Here is a 14,765-nt window from a genome sequence, read left to right as displayed (position 1 = left end):
TTTATTATTGTTGTTGCCTTGGGGATCAATGCGGACAGACTGACGCCAAGAGACAATGCAAGGTCATCTCAACAGATCATGGGGTACAGGTCAAGCCAATAATGTAGATTCGGTTTCCAAGCAAATAGACAATGTACCCATTTTTATCCCTTCTGAGTATTCGTCCTATAGCCATGTCTCGAAAGCTATCTCCTTTGGACAAGACTATTGTGAACTTGGGCAGGTAATAATATAGAATAGTCTATATTGAGCAACCCTTCTCAATCGATATATATATATGTATTTGCCATAACTTGATTCTGGAAACCCAACAATATATTTAAATTTGTTTATCTGTAATTGAGGCGAGGCTACCTGGTTCTCAAGGAGGAAATGTAATTTATTGTCCTTGATGGTCTTTGGTCCCCAGGCGTCTTGTAGATGACGAATCAAATAGAGCAAAGAATAAAATAAAATTGAAGAAAACCCATACAGCACCGTGGCCATTTGCATAGGGGCATCGGGATGTCACCCCGTGCGTGCCGCTTTGTCGGGACTGTCTCTCACCTTCAGTACCTAGGTAGGTAGGTACAATAGCAACATAGACGGGGCAAAAGAAAAAGGGCGGCAAAAATTTGTACACTGCTTAGAAACAGTGAACTATGAACAGGAGGGGATTCGAACCCCTGCAGGTTACCCTATGGAAATACTCTTGTGTGTTACACAAAGCAAGAAATGTTCTTGAAGCCCACGCCATAACCACTCGGCCACCTGTCCGTCTTTTGGTTAAAGATTGAAAAAAGGAAAGTTTAAGGGAGGGTAGGCTGCCTGTGGCCTCTTCCACAAGCCTATGACGTTTATCTAGTCCTCAATAGGTTAGACCCGGGGCGGCCATTCAAAACTCCGTCGCAAAAATCGAAAATTATTTACAGTCGGAGTATTTATCTGAATGTACCAGCGCGGGCGACGACTACCTACTCTGTAGGAGACCGCAAGTGGTGCAGAAGAATCTGGTAATTATCTTTTGTTTTCAGGGACCACTCTTTCTACTCTAATGTTCCATTGGTCTAGGCTCGCCCCTAGAATCCCCAATTCAAACATCTTCCGTCGACCTGGCCCCATTCGCGCCTTCACCTCTATCATGGAATCCTCTATGCAAAGTCCACCAATCCGGAAAGTCGGCGTCAATGAGCAGAAGGACAGGAAGAGACCACTCCAAGGTGGAAGGAGCTCTAAAAGACAGAGAACGAGGAAGGAGAAACCCATACAGGAAGGATCAAGTCAAGAAGTCCTGCTCGCAGATGTTCGGGCCTTGTTCGCAGCACAGAAGCTATCAGATACCCCGAAGAAGACTCCTCTCGAAAACACCAAAGCTGCAGAGAATATAGGCATCGAAGTATCTCAAGTTTCATCAACTGAGAATGGAGATCAGCCTGTTACCAATGGCACAGCTGAGCAACATTTGCCTGAACCGTTTACGGAAATTGAGGTTAAGGTCGTCGAGCTCTCCTCTACCGGCGATGGGCTTGCGCGACATCCCTCTTCGGACCAGATATATGTTGTGCCATTTACTGCCCCTGGTGATACAGTGAAGGTGAAAGTTGTCAAACATTTCGAAGACGAACATTATTCGCTCGCCGACTTTATTTCTGTGGTGGAGCCTTCGCCTCTGCGAGACGATACTCGAATCAACTGCAAATACTTCAGCACATGCTCAGGGTGTCAGTTTCAGATGCTCGATTATTCGACCCAACTCAAACATAAGAAGACAATTGTTGAGAAGGCATACAAAAACTTTTCGCAGCTACCCCCAGAGCTGGTACCGATTATTGAGGACACTATTGGAAGTCCTTTGCAATATGGATATCGCACCAAACTTACTCCACATTTTGATGGACCTCCGGGCTACGTGAGCAAAGCGGATAAACAGAGAGGAGTGAAGAAGTCCTTTGATAAGGTACCAAACATTGGCTTCATGGAAAAGGGTCCGAGAAAGACGCTTGATATCGAAGATTGCCCAATTGGCACAGATGCCGTCAGAATGGGCATGAAACGAGAAAGAGCACGAGTGGCTGCTGAACTGGAGAAGTATCAGAAGGGTGCAACAATTCTATTGCGAGAAAGCACGAGGAGAGTATCAAATGGAGACGAAACAGCTTCTGAATCGCCCCCAGATACCATCAAATGCGTCACGCCCACTCACACTGACTTCAAAACCTGCATTACGGATAATAACGCTACATCAACCGAGTATATTGACGATTTTGTTTTCACTAGCATCGCTGGGTCATTCTTCCAAAACAACAACTCGATCCTTCCAAAATTTACTCAATACATCCGCGATCATATCCTGCCTCCAAAATCTCTCTCCCAAGCCAAACAACCCGAAATCAAATATTTAATCGACGCATATTCTGGCTCCGGTCTCTTTACAATAACATTATCTTCCCTTTTCACTTCCTCCATCGGGATAGATGTCTCCAGCGCATCGATCACTTCCGCACGGCATAATGCAGAACTCAACAATCTTCCCCCTTCAAGATGTACGTTCATCGATGCAGACGCCTCCGAGCTTTTCAAATCCGTGAAGTTCCCTGCCGATGAGACTGTAGTAGTCATCGATCCGCCTCGGAAAGGGTGCGACGAGAGTTTTCTGAGGCAGCTTCTGAAATTCGGGCCAAGGAGAGTCGTATATGTCAGTTGCAACGTACATACCCAGGCTAGAGATGTGGGAGTCCTTGTCCGGGGATTAGAACAGGATGGTACGAGGTACGGAATCGAGTCACTCAGAGGATTTGATTTCTTCCCGCAAACGAGCCATGTGGAAGGCGTTGCTGTTCTCAATAGGGTCGACTCGAGTAAAGAGACGTCTTGAACGCATACTCCAAGGATAATGCATTAATGCGACGTCCACCGAGAGACTTGCAAGATATAGCTGCCTTGCTGAATGAACTCGGAATAATTCGTGCCATCCTGCAGTTTTCAATTGTATCAATACCGTGCCTATTCCCAAGATCTGGACCGGAGTCTTTGACAGAATAACTATCGAACCTCGGTCACGAACACTCCTCGCATATCATTCAACTAAGTTTGTCCTCACGCTTCTGTCTTGTTTCGAAGTAGAAGAGCAAAATACCCTCTTTTTCATATCACCTCAATCATATCAAGTGTATGCTCCCAAGCCTTCCCCGCGAAACCGCACCTGACGATGTATTTACATCTCAAGGACATACCTAGTTATTTGTCTTGAGACTTACGCCCGTCCTCTGCATATATAGACTGATCCATTGTCCTGTTGAAATTCAAAGCTCGGACGCAACCCCCTTCAACCCAAATTGGAATGATGCGACCCCTCGTGAATTTCCGTTATCTACAGTCATGTGATTAGACTCACGCGTATAACACATCGTGTGAAGGCCTAAGCAGCGCCAAAGCGATCGTGGGGTAAGCGCCCGTCGAGGTGGTCAAAGTGTGGCGCAGGATTTATACGTCGTATTTGTTTGCAAACCGAGCTCTTCTACTATTTCCTTGGTCGCTTCATCACATCCAGTTCCACTCAGCGCGAAGGGCAATCAAGGACTGGATGCAGCGCAAAGAGGCCTCGTCAAACCATCGTATCGTAGCATTGCACATGTCACAATCGCTATGCCTCGATCCGATTTGTAAGGGGTTGTCATCCTTATCATGGAAGAGGACGAGAGAGTTTGCGGGAGCTGTCGCTTATGATTGGGACCCTGGACGTTCTATTCGCAAACCTTCCCCAAACAGAGTCCTTATAAAGGAGCCAAGGTAATGAGTCACAAACGAATGGAGACAGTCAAAGGGTTTGTTTGTCCATTTCTTCGCGCCCTCGAAATCCTGCCAAGGAATGGGATGTTGATTTCTCATATTCATAATACTTTGGCCATAATGGATTTCAGCCAACGGGAACTTATTATTTGAATTCATTACAACGGTAATTGCAGCCCCCCCGGCGTTCGCAAGAAGATTTGTATTTTGGTTTGAGCACTTTAGGTCGTGGGGTTTGTACATCCCACTCGAACCCCACGCAAGGGCCCGGCACCACCCGAAAAAAGAAGCCCGATCCTGTTATGCCACCAACTTCTATACTTGAGGCCTGGGAAAGGGCTTTGGACCAAGGGTTGATAAGGGTTCCCTTTTATCAAGCGATATCAAACATTCCCTCGATCCAGAGGAACGGGGCATGGAATGAAGGCCACTGCATCTGGCCGCGCCCAAGCTGTCAACGTGTTGGAGTCCGGATGTGTTGGCTACCTATCTTGCTGGTAACTCTGCGGGCCACGCTGTACCAGAATTATTACTGCGTACTCCGTAAGAAGTGGTGACGGGAAAGCTTTCTAGAAGGCTGGAAGCACATCCGGCCGGCAGTGGGCATAGAATTTCCGGAAGAGCCCGAATTAGAATCGAGATGCCGAAACCGCCAACCAGTCACGAAAAGGCATTTCATGAAACGGCGGTGAAAATAGCGGGCTCGAACTTCAAATGTTCATCATACGCCACAACCCGCTGGAGCGTATCGTTCCGCTGCTGCGAGGCGGTCAGTCCCGATGTGCTGAACGCGATTCCTGTGACTGGTGGGCGTGAGCGGTGTCAGCCGGTTCAAGATGTGAGGGTTGTGGGAGAAGGCTTTCTAGTGGCCGGAACTTGGGCTGTTGTTGTCGTGTTGATGCCCGTGGCTCAGTCACCGCCTGAAAGTCCTGTGCTTCCGCCTTCCGCGAGCCCAGGGCGGCTGATCAACGCGTCGAGTGGGGGAGACACCGCCGCGTCGCAGGCTGTCATATGTGATGATTCATATGAACGTATCTCCTCTGCAAACACAGAGCAGAGCAATCAACAAAACTAATCTTAATCTATAATCCCCCCTTTCTTCTTCGCTTGCTTTTTCTCCTGAACTTGGAACCGGAAAGATATATAAATCAGTGACCTGCCGACTTGAACAACACCGAGCATATCATATCGTTGCTGACGCGAGACTTACGGTTACATTCTACCCTCGGTGATACGTTGCGACGCGGTCTGCGAAGATTTATACCGCGACCGATCTCACAGATTGGCCCTTATCCACGATAAATACTCCCCAGCAAGAGCAGAATACAGAGAATATCACTACTGCCATCATGCATTTCTCATTTTCGCCTTCCCCATCCCGGAGCAGCTACGCTACGTCCCCGATGGACATCCCGTCGACCTCCAGCTCGTGGCCGCAGTCCCCCTCCTGTGCGTACCCCTCATGGCCACGAAGAGCCTCGCTCTCCTCGACCTCCAGCGACGAGGACCAGAGCGAGATGGCCTCTTCATTTATCTCGGACGACGACCTGGAGGATCTCTTCCCCGCCGTCTTTGACGATGCCGAACAGGACTGCACGCCTGTCGTGACGCCACTTGGCCCTCGCTCTCTTGATGCGTCACCCACCCTGCGCCAAGCGCAGGTGGTGGTCGATACCGGCGCGCTGATGCGGGAGTTGATCGCGCAGGAAAAGGCAAAGAAGGAGAGAAAACGCCGGAGTAGGAGTGGCAGTTCCAGTTCGAAGAAGTCGCGCAGCGGGTCTAGCAATAAGCACATGAGCCCGATCTTGGAGGTTGTGGAATGAGGCGTTGTGCCGTGGTGGAGTGCGTTGGGTTCCTATGTTTGGTAAGTCTGGTGTTCACATGTGGATATTGACATCTGCCATGATACTGATTCGTGATACCAGATACCAGATACCAGATTCTTTTTGCAAAGATTAAGGAGGAATGAGTGCCTTTTCGCATAATGAGTTTCAGGGTTATTTCAGGGTTATTGTTGAGGAAGCCGCCCGGACTTGGATGCAGAACTGTTGGAAGTCTGAAGGACAACCGACCTGGACGTTGGAAGACAGGGAACCCCCTTCAAATTTGAAGCAAGCAACCCATTACCAAGGAAGGTAAACCGACGTCGATCTTGGATTCGTCAAGCTCCAAGCTCCCCTTTTATGCAGACGGGTATGAAGGGACTCAGGGTCAACGATCATCCAAAATGAGGCGTTTGGTATACCGCTCAGGGGGCATTTTCGTTAGAAGTCATGCCATCTCATACTCCGAAGTATGTCGGGCGCCGGTCGACCGCGCTACAAAGCTACTGAAGGGACGGGCCATGAGCCGCCGTCATCGTGTGGAGCTTTGGCAGGGTTGGGCAGAGCGGAGCAGGGAAGAGGAACGGAACCTTGGCTCAGGCCTCGGGGCTCGAGTCGCTCAGTTGCTCTGACGTGACGAGAATCAGATCACAATCACGTATTTGAGATGTGAATGAAGAAGAGTCGGAGACAGCCAGCTGTTGTAGTACAGAGTGCGTGGCGGGCTTAGAGCATTAATGAAGAGCGATCGAGACAAGAGGAGTCTCGTCACATATAGCCATAATAGTACGAAGCACAATACCCTTGGTTCACGTATCCCGGTCGTATGTGTCTTGAAACCCAGCATCATGGCATGATGGGCATGCAAAGTGAATCATTGATCAATGTAGACTTGCCCCGGGGGATAACGACGAGGAATACGCCTCATCATAATAATAATGAGGCTGGCGTTGCTGAGGATTTGGGGAGAAGACCAGGGACGGCCAGGGGCGGGGAAGAGCCTGGGAGGGGATCCGGGACATAGCGCCGGCGGTTAAAGAGCGCAGCTAGAGACGGCATCATTCATCCACATCACAGTAATCACGCAAAAGCTTCGAAAGCCAGCCAATGAGATAATTCGACAATGCGGATTTTCACTTATCTTCGCACAATCGACCCAGACGTCCCGGGCCGTTGCCTCTCAGATCCTCCGTAGTCTGGGTTTGTCCCTTCGTGCCGTCATGCCCATGCCTCGAAGAAGCGATGCGATGCGATACGTGGAATGGTGGATGGAATATACATCACACCAACATCACACCCCCCCGTAAGGTGCGAGGAAACACTCAGTTCACGCAGGTACCTACCTATCTCAAAGCCCCTCCAGGTACATTACATTATTGCAGCTGAGAGGACAGGATACTTTGCAGGCATCGCAGGGGAGCTGCTTTGACCTCCACGATGCACCATACATACTCAAGGTGCTCGTCCGGTGTCCAAGGAATCCGCGACGGCCACTATCCAGGCTCTTTTGCGCTCTTACCCCGCCCGAGAGAAGGATCTTCGGCCAGCTGCGTGCTGTGCCAGCGGAAGCTTTGACACTCGTGCAGGCGGGAGAGCCCTCGATGTCGCACATGCCGACACGATAATCCTGATAATCCTGGGCAATTCACAGAGCCAAGGCTGCCCTTCTCGAGATAACGATAGAGGCGGAAGCTATCCGAGAGGGAGAGATACGGTCATGAATAGTGTCAGCCGTTCCAGCACAAGATGCCTCTTTGCTTGCTCAACAGGTAATTGGAATATTACTCCGCATGGCTGATGGAAACGTGGGAAGGAGGAGGAGCTATTGACCGGTTGGGCTTGTGCTTGGGAAACATCTCGGCGCAGGCTTTGGACGCCATACCACGCCAACCCCTCGTTTTTCTCTCCAGCTGTTGAGTCCCTGATGGCGGTGGAGGATTTCGTCCTACTCCACGTATAATACATACGTACTTTACGGTACGAGGGGCAGTCGTGCGCAAGACGCTGATGGTATAGTATATATTTACTTGGAATGAGAGCCGCGATGGAACAGTCCGAGGCTTGATGACTTATAAGGACGACAACAAAGAAATGACACCGCTCATAATGCCTTTGTAGGCGCTTATATCCCTCCTTCAATACCTTTGTTCAGAAGGATTTGAGGTGGGCACGCGGTACTACGGACTCGACAACTCGACAACCCGACAACTCGACAATACGGCGTAGGTTCTTCCAAATCCTTGATACTTGGGGACCTTGAGGTATGATAGGACGAAGTTGTGACTGATTGTGCATGCATCCTGTTGTCATCCAGCCTATCAATGCCTTGTCGTCCCTTTTTCGACGAGGCGCTACTAGCGAACCCCCGCCCTGTTCGTCTCGTTGGCCAACGATACAACCCAGACCACCACTCATTCTAAGCCTCCATCGAATGGCATCTCGAGAACGCATGTCGCAACCTAAACCTCTCACGACCATTTCTCTGGCTCTTATGACTTCGCCGTGAATAGTGGACTCCGGCACTCGACTCGCCTTTCTCTATTCCGTACTATTCGTCGTCTTGCAGCCATCTGTCACTTTCCTTTTTTTGATTCGTGATCCATGTGTGATTGAAGCAACGTCTTGTCACGAGTACGGGATTCTTGTCCAGTCACTCTACACTTGATTTCGTGTGAGGAGATCTCGCATTGAATTTGAGCCACCAAAGCATGGAGGGACCATGCTAGTTATCCTCCACACCGGCAGGGTCGCTGAAGCGGTCTGTGGTGGCTTTCGCATCCTGGCATCCTGAGCTCTTACTCGGCGCTCTGAGATGAGCCGAATGCATCCGCACCCGATCCCATGGAGATGCATATCTAATTCTGTCCTCGGATCATCCAGTGACAGCACTGAGCACCTCTGATTAGGCGCTCTGCTCTGGCAACGCTGATGAAGCCATATACGACCCCTCGGGGCTATCCTCCAGTCTGTATCTCTAGAAGCGTTCAAGATCATCGTTTGGCTCTTTTGGCCCCCCATTCAAGCGCCAAAATATCATTTCTTGCGTCTCGTTGGGCCCAGACGAGGCGATATCTGCAAATCCATGAACATCTTGTAGCTCCCACGAGGTCCCGTGCTACTTGTCCCATCTCTCCCCATTGTACCTCCACGTTTCTCCTGTTTTTTTGCTTCACAAGTCAAGAAAAGATTCCACGGCCACGCATTACAGCTGTTCGCAGCTACACAGCAGACGCATAGGCCGTTAATTCGGTACATACATATATTGAACTGACGTCGGCATCCAGTACCTCCATGTGACGATCGAGAAGAGCTGGGCGTGGATTGTGATCAGCCCTGTACCCGCAGGACCGCAAACGCTGGCAGGGCGGTAATAGACGTTGACTTTGTAAGTGGCTCTCTCTTTTCCAACTACTCCTGAGTGACCTTTCACAAAACCTCTCGGGTCTCCCAAGTTTGGGACCACATGTGGTTTCGGTGACGATTCTCTCGGAATATGCGTCCTATGCAATCAGCCGACTGATAATTGCGCTTTTTCCGTATTGCAGATAGCGAGCGGGGTGTCCTCGTTGTCACTATGTCAGCAGCAAGGAACCGCTCTCTATCGATGAGCTCAAGAAGCTCTACGAATTCTAAGGGAAGGTTAGCCACGCTGGCTGAGCTCAGTTCAACCATGCCTCCGAGTCCGACAAAGGGCACTCGCGATTTTGAGCCATGCGCTGCGACGGCGTCCATGTTCCTGTATGCTCAGGGAAGTTCGATTGTATGTTGCCACCATGATACTCTGAAAATCGAACGGAGATTTTCGCGGCACACGGAGGATATACAGCTATTAGCAGCGGATACGGTCAGTGAGAGGGGTTCTGGAAGGTTGGTCGTGAGCTACGATGCAGGGCAAACGGCGATTGTATGGGACTGCATGACCGGCGATGAGATTGCAAGATTCGCATCTTATGAGAACCTTACCGTAGCCGCATGGATGCGCAACGGCAATGTTGCTTTTGGTATGTTTTGTATCTGGCGCCCTATAGACCGTCTGCTGATTCTCTATAGGAAATACCCAAGGAAGTGTGATTTTGTTTGAACCTACAACATCTGAACACATTTCTGCGAGGACGATAGACCAGATTCCAATCACAGCTTTAGCACCAGCTGCCGATTGCAGAACATATGCTATTGGGTATTTCTCATCTACCTACACTTTTTGAAGTCATAGCTGATTCGTTTAGATATTCGAACGGCTCCCTCATGATCGCATCTCTACAGCCAAGATTTACAATCCTTCACAATCTTTCCACCTCAAGGGGCCCGTCACCCATTGTTACATTGGCATGGCATGCTTCTTCTTCGCGCCAGAAGTCAGATATGCTGGCTGTACAGACAAATGATGGGGACCTTCGAGTTTGGAGTATAGCAAAATCCCCCACAAGCAGCGACACAGCAAAAGTTGTGAGAGTCCTAAAACGGACAGAAAATTATTTTACAGGCCCAAATTGGCTAGGATGGTCTAAAAATGGTCGCATCATTCAATACTCCGAAGGGTCAGTACAATGGTCTCAAATCTGCATGGTTGATGCGCGCGCTTAGCAAGACAAACTGACACAGCCTCAACACAGAGAAACGTCATCATGGGATGTGCGAACTAAACATGTTACCTATGAATCGGTACCGACCCTTGATCACATTAGGGGTCTTGCTGTTTATGGGCCAGGCGCCACTTTATTCACACTAGGCCGTAATAACACGGCCCAGCAGTTTGACCTCAACTCCCCCCCTGTGATGGTGGCAAATGTGCAGCATCCAGCGAATCTCCTACCTCCTTCACCACCTGTGTCTATTGAGGAGCAATCAGGGCAGAATGCACCGGCGTCTACATCAGGCGTTGAACTTTCGGCAGTGCCCATCAATATCGACATATCCGAGAGCGATGAAGATCATATGTCGCCCTTGGCGAGAATCGCTAGAGAGATGGACAAGTTAGAGCAGGAACGACAAGATGCTGGTACAGACCGTGCCGATACTCTGAGCCCCGTTTCATCAAGGAGCCGTGCATCGTCCAACTCTGGTGTCTCGATAAACTCAAGATCATCTGCTGGGTCTCAGCCATATCGGCAATACCGCAAGCACTCTTCAGTCGTATCCCGTGGCCTCAGTGAAGCGACCAGTATGTCATTTGGCTCCTCGCTTCATTCTATTCGAGAACCATCATTGGCTTCAAGCCGCGACTCTTATTCAATGAGCAGTCTGAGTTCCCACTCAAATGCGTCGCATCGATCCCGACCAAGAGGTTCTCGGTTACGCCAGGAGGTCCTTCGCAGCCCGGACGAAGCGAAGGTTATTGACCTCTTCAAATTCACGAAATCCAGGTTAAGCGATATTCCGTACCGGCATCCACAGGTTTTGGACAATCGGCATCTCACAAATAATGACCTCCGTCGACAGATGCTCAGTACGATCTTCGGTTGGGACGGTGAGGCTGAGGACTTGATCCAGGATGAGATGAACAGACATCCCGTGGGGTCCCCATCCCGTCTTCTTCTAGCCAAGTGGCTCGGAGACATCGATACCGATATCATGGCTTCGAGCTCAGAGTCGATGACCTCGTCCGATTGGATGCTTCTAGCACTCAGTGGGATCGGCGGTCACGCCTCACAGACCAAAGTTGCTGGAGCATTCGTTCAACGATTGCTTGAAAAGGGAGACGTACACACTGCTGCTACGATCATGATTGGAATGGGGGATCGGAATGATGCCATCGAGATTTACGTCTCGCATAAACGGTACATGGAGGCGCTGATTTTGACATGTTTAGTTTTCCCTGCCGACTGGCAGAGGCAAGCAGAACTAGTCAGAAAATGGGGCGAGTGGGCAGTCCAGCACAGTCAACAACAGTTGGCGATAAGATGTTTCTCTTGTACTGGATCTGAATCTTCTGAACCGTGGTTCTCGCCAACTGCGCAAGCAGCAACGTTTTCACAACTTCAAAACCAGGGCATTCCAGAACTTCTCAGTCCTCCTTTGTCTCCACCTGGAGCAAGGGGCCCTCAGCGCAGTATTGCGAAAACATCTGCCTTGAAGCTCATTACCTCGTTCGGCGATAAATCCGCAAAAGCAAAGTTCTTCGGAGCGGGTGAGGATGATCGGACTCCTATCGGTGCCAGTGCTATAGGTGGAGTGACACCCATTGCAGAATCTGCCATTTCACCTGGAGGTAATACAGCACATACCGCTCTCCTCCGACCTGGTCATCGGAGTGCGTATAACACTCCAGCATCCGCCCGTACTGCAACGCCTGGTGGATTCACGAGACAGCGTCTTCCTTCAATCGGCGAAACTCCGTCCGATGTCATCCCTCGTAGGAGTCTAGAACCAACAACGCCCGTGGCTGCTGGCTCAGGTACCGAAAACCGTTCTCGTGGTCATGAGCGGAATATATCACAACCTGTTGAAATTATGCAACTTAGTTCAGCGAAGTATAATCCGCCTCCAACAAATCGAGCTGCTACTGCAAGCCCGATGATGGAGAAGAACAGAGAGAAGACTTCAAACCCACTGCCCTCACCATCTCCAGAGACCTTTACTGCTATAAAGCGGGATGCCCGTGCGCGGAATGGATCCCGCGACCGTAAACCTGATGGTCTCCAAATCCAATGGCCGCCGATGGAATCCATCCTCACTGGCGATTACATGACATCTCCTGACCAATCAGCCACGTCTGCAAGGTTTCGCGGTCCACGCTCTGCTGCTGGATCGGTGGTTTCGCACTCATCACTTGGAGCCAGAAGCTATAAAAGCACAGGAAACCATAGCCCAAGTGTAACTGGGAGGAGTCTTGACCAGTACATCAGTAGTTTGGAGTCGGCACAATACCACTCCGGAAGGCGCCGAGCTCGACATAGTAGCCGTGAGAGACATGAAAAATCAGGAAGAGCTCACAGTAGCAGCCGAAGGGCTAAGGCACGAGAACCGTCAGAAGACCGCGGACGTACGGCTGCTCGTTATATCAAACCAGCTAAGCGTTCGCCCACATCACCTCTGCCCATGTCGCCCGAAGATCTCAGAGGTCTCGGAGCGGTCGGATACGGCGATGACACCACCGAGTCAACAAGAAAGGGAGATGATCCAAAATCCAGAGCTTCGAAGCCATCCAGCAGAGTTCGCCGGTCATCCCCTGAGCCTGTGGCACGTTTACAGACGGCCAGCAAGCCTGGGAGCCGGGTGACAAGTCGAAACAGTAGTCGCCGCCGTAGCCCTGACACTCGTCTAACCCTTCTGGACACTCGTGGAAGAGGCAATATTCGCGAAGGATCCGTGATACGCTCACCGTCATCTCCGTTGCCAATGTCTCCTCAAGCAAAGCTGTACCAGGCGGACGATGATGAGGATGAAGATGACCTCAAGCGAGCGGTCAAGGATCAGATGCGGTTTAGATCTCGACAAAGAAGTACCAGCCGACTCAGGGAGCGTGGTACGGCTCGTGAAGGTTCCCCAGACAGAAGACGACGTGATCGATCATCTAGCCGGAGACCGGGTGAAAGAGATGCCAGCAGGGTGCGGAAGGAACAGGACTCACAGCTGAAATGGGATCGTCGGGAACTGGAATCATCTCATTCCAGGCGAGCGTCCGAGGCGAAAGCTGGCGATCTCAACCGGATTAAAGACGAGAGAACTCTCAAGAAGGAGCAAGCGGCTCGTGAACTTGAAGAGAGGCGGAAGTCTCTCGCCCGTAGACCATCTGTCCCCCCAATTGTTCATCCCGAGGAGCTTGCTAGATTGTCTCCGATGAGCTATCAACCCGGGACACCCCAGGAGTTCTTCAGAGGCACAACGTCTCCCCCTCCGAGGCACAATCAAACCCAACACAGCCGCAGTCAGACTGCCTCCCCTGTGAACACACAATCAACACAAGACCACTTCGGTGATTCTAATAGCTCAGGTCCACAAATCGGTCTTCCAGCTACGCCAAGAGCAATGCGGCATCCCAAATATGACCCCGAGGGCAGAGATGTTCCCGATGTTCCTGAGATTCCGGTGAAGTTCGATAATATTCAACCGCCATCCTGGGGAAACTCCAACACTCTTTCCTACAACAGTGCCTTTGAGAATCTTGCACCTCTTCCGAAGTCAGTCTACCAGGGCCCCTCTAGACGTGTACCACCGCGTTCTGCTTCTGCTCCAATTCCTGAAGAACCCAACTCACCACCTGCACTACCTGCCGCTCTCCCGTTACACCCAGCTTTCCAGGCCGCATTGCCACCAAGTTCTAGACGACGAGGGCAAGACTCGAGTTTCCAAAGACCGTCGCAGTCTTACTCGTTGCGAAAAATTAACCCCGGAGACTCCCAGCCAGGAACATTAGGCTATGAAACCAGAAACAACAATCCAGTCTACTCGACTGGTAATCCGGCCATGATGAGTGGAATTGACGAGACCATCGAGGCGAACACTCAGTCTCTCAATCCTTCAAATGACAATCTCACTCCCCCACCCCCACCGCCTCCTCCAGCACCACCGATACTCAAGGAATTGCAGCATCTCGCAACACCTCCTCCCCCACCTCCAGCTCCTATTGCACCTCTTTACCGCCACAATGATCCTAACACAAACTCAATCGTCTCCGGGGTCTCATCTCAAGGATCGCAAGTCATAGAGATTGTGATGGACGAAGAAGAAGAGAAGGCCAGTAGCCCTAATCAAAGTGGCTCGGCTCCACCCCAGCAACCATTTGGACGAGACTCAGCCGCTAGTCACAGCCGTGGTCGCAGCGAAAATGACAACAGTATCTCCGGACGCTTCACACGTGCTGCTGAACGACTTCGAAGCGCCAGCCGTGGGCGGAATACAACGTCGCCCATAGCAGACTTTACAAAGCCATATGAGCCAAGCCCATATGAAAGCGTGCCGCCAGTCTGGAACATGAATAGAAATGCGGCTACTAGTCCTGCTGCTTCGAATGCCAATCTCAGCGGGAATGGCAACATGATTGAAAGACATCCGAGGGATGTCAAGGGTGCCATGAGCCAGGAGGATGGAGGAATGATCTAAGCTCCACTAGCATTCACCTTGCATACACATAACAATGGCGTTTAATCTTCGTTATCATACCCTTCGATACCCTTCTCCACTTCAATTCAACCGCTCTTTCAAAGGGAGCCGATTCTTGCATTCTTGGTATGA

General features: G+C 50.6%; 3 protein-coding genes across 3 annotated transcripts; all 3 read left to right on the top strand.

The window, feature by feature from the left end:
• The first annotated feature begins 939 nt into the window (after positions 1–939).
• M430DRAFT_34299 (hypothetical protein) lies at positions 940–3,199 on the top strand. The gene has a single exon (XM_024866523.1). It carries the CDS (start codon positions 1,034–1,036, stop codon positions 2,852–2,854), a length of 1,821 nt encoding a protein of 606 aa, XP_024722577.1. The 5' UTR covers positions 940–1,033; the 3' UTR covers positions 2,855–3,199.
• Positions 3,200–4,980: 1,781 nt separating this feature from the next.
• Positions 4,981–5,793, top strand: M430DRAFT_225389 (hypothetical protein). Its single transcript, XM_024864714.1, has one exon. The coding sequence runs from the start codon at positions 5,118–5,120 to the stop codon at positions 5,589–5,591; it is 474 nt and encodes a 157-aa protein (XP_024722576.1). The 5' UTR covers positions 4,981–5,117; the 3' UTR covers positions 5,592–5,793.
• A 3,372-nt stretch (positions 5,794–9,165) lies between these two features.
• On the top strand, positions 9,166–14,633 carry M430DRAFT_49543 (hypothetical protein; the record flags this gene model as incomplete). The annotated part of the gene is made up of 4 exons (XM_024868078.1): positions 9,166–9,592; positions 9,642–9,768; positions 9,818–10,129; positions 10,205–14,633. 4 exons carry the CDS (start codon positions 9,166–9,168, stop codon positions 14,631–14,633), a joined length of 5,295 nt encoding a protein of 1,764 aa, XP_024722575.1.
• Positions 14,634–14,765: the final 132 nt, after the last annotated feature.

This window comes from Amorphotheca resinae (genome assembly GCF_003019875.1).
Source record: "Amorphotheca resinae ATCC 22711 unplaced genomic scaffold M430scaffold_4, whole genome shotgun sequence".
In the NCBI taxonomy this organism is placed as follows: domain Eukaryota; kingdom Fungi; phylum Ascomycota; class Leotiomycetes; order Helotiales; family Amorphothecaceae; genus Amorphotheca; species Amorphotheca resinae.
The sequence above is the reverse complement of the archived record's forward strand: the minus strand, read 5'-3'. Positions and strand labels throughout refer to the sequence as shown.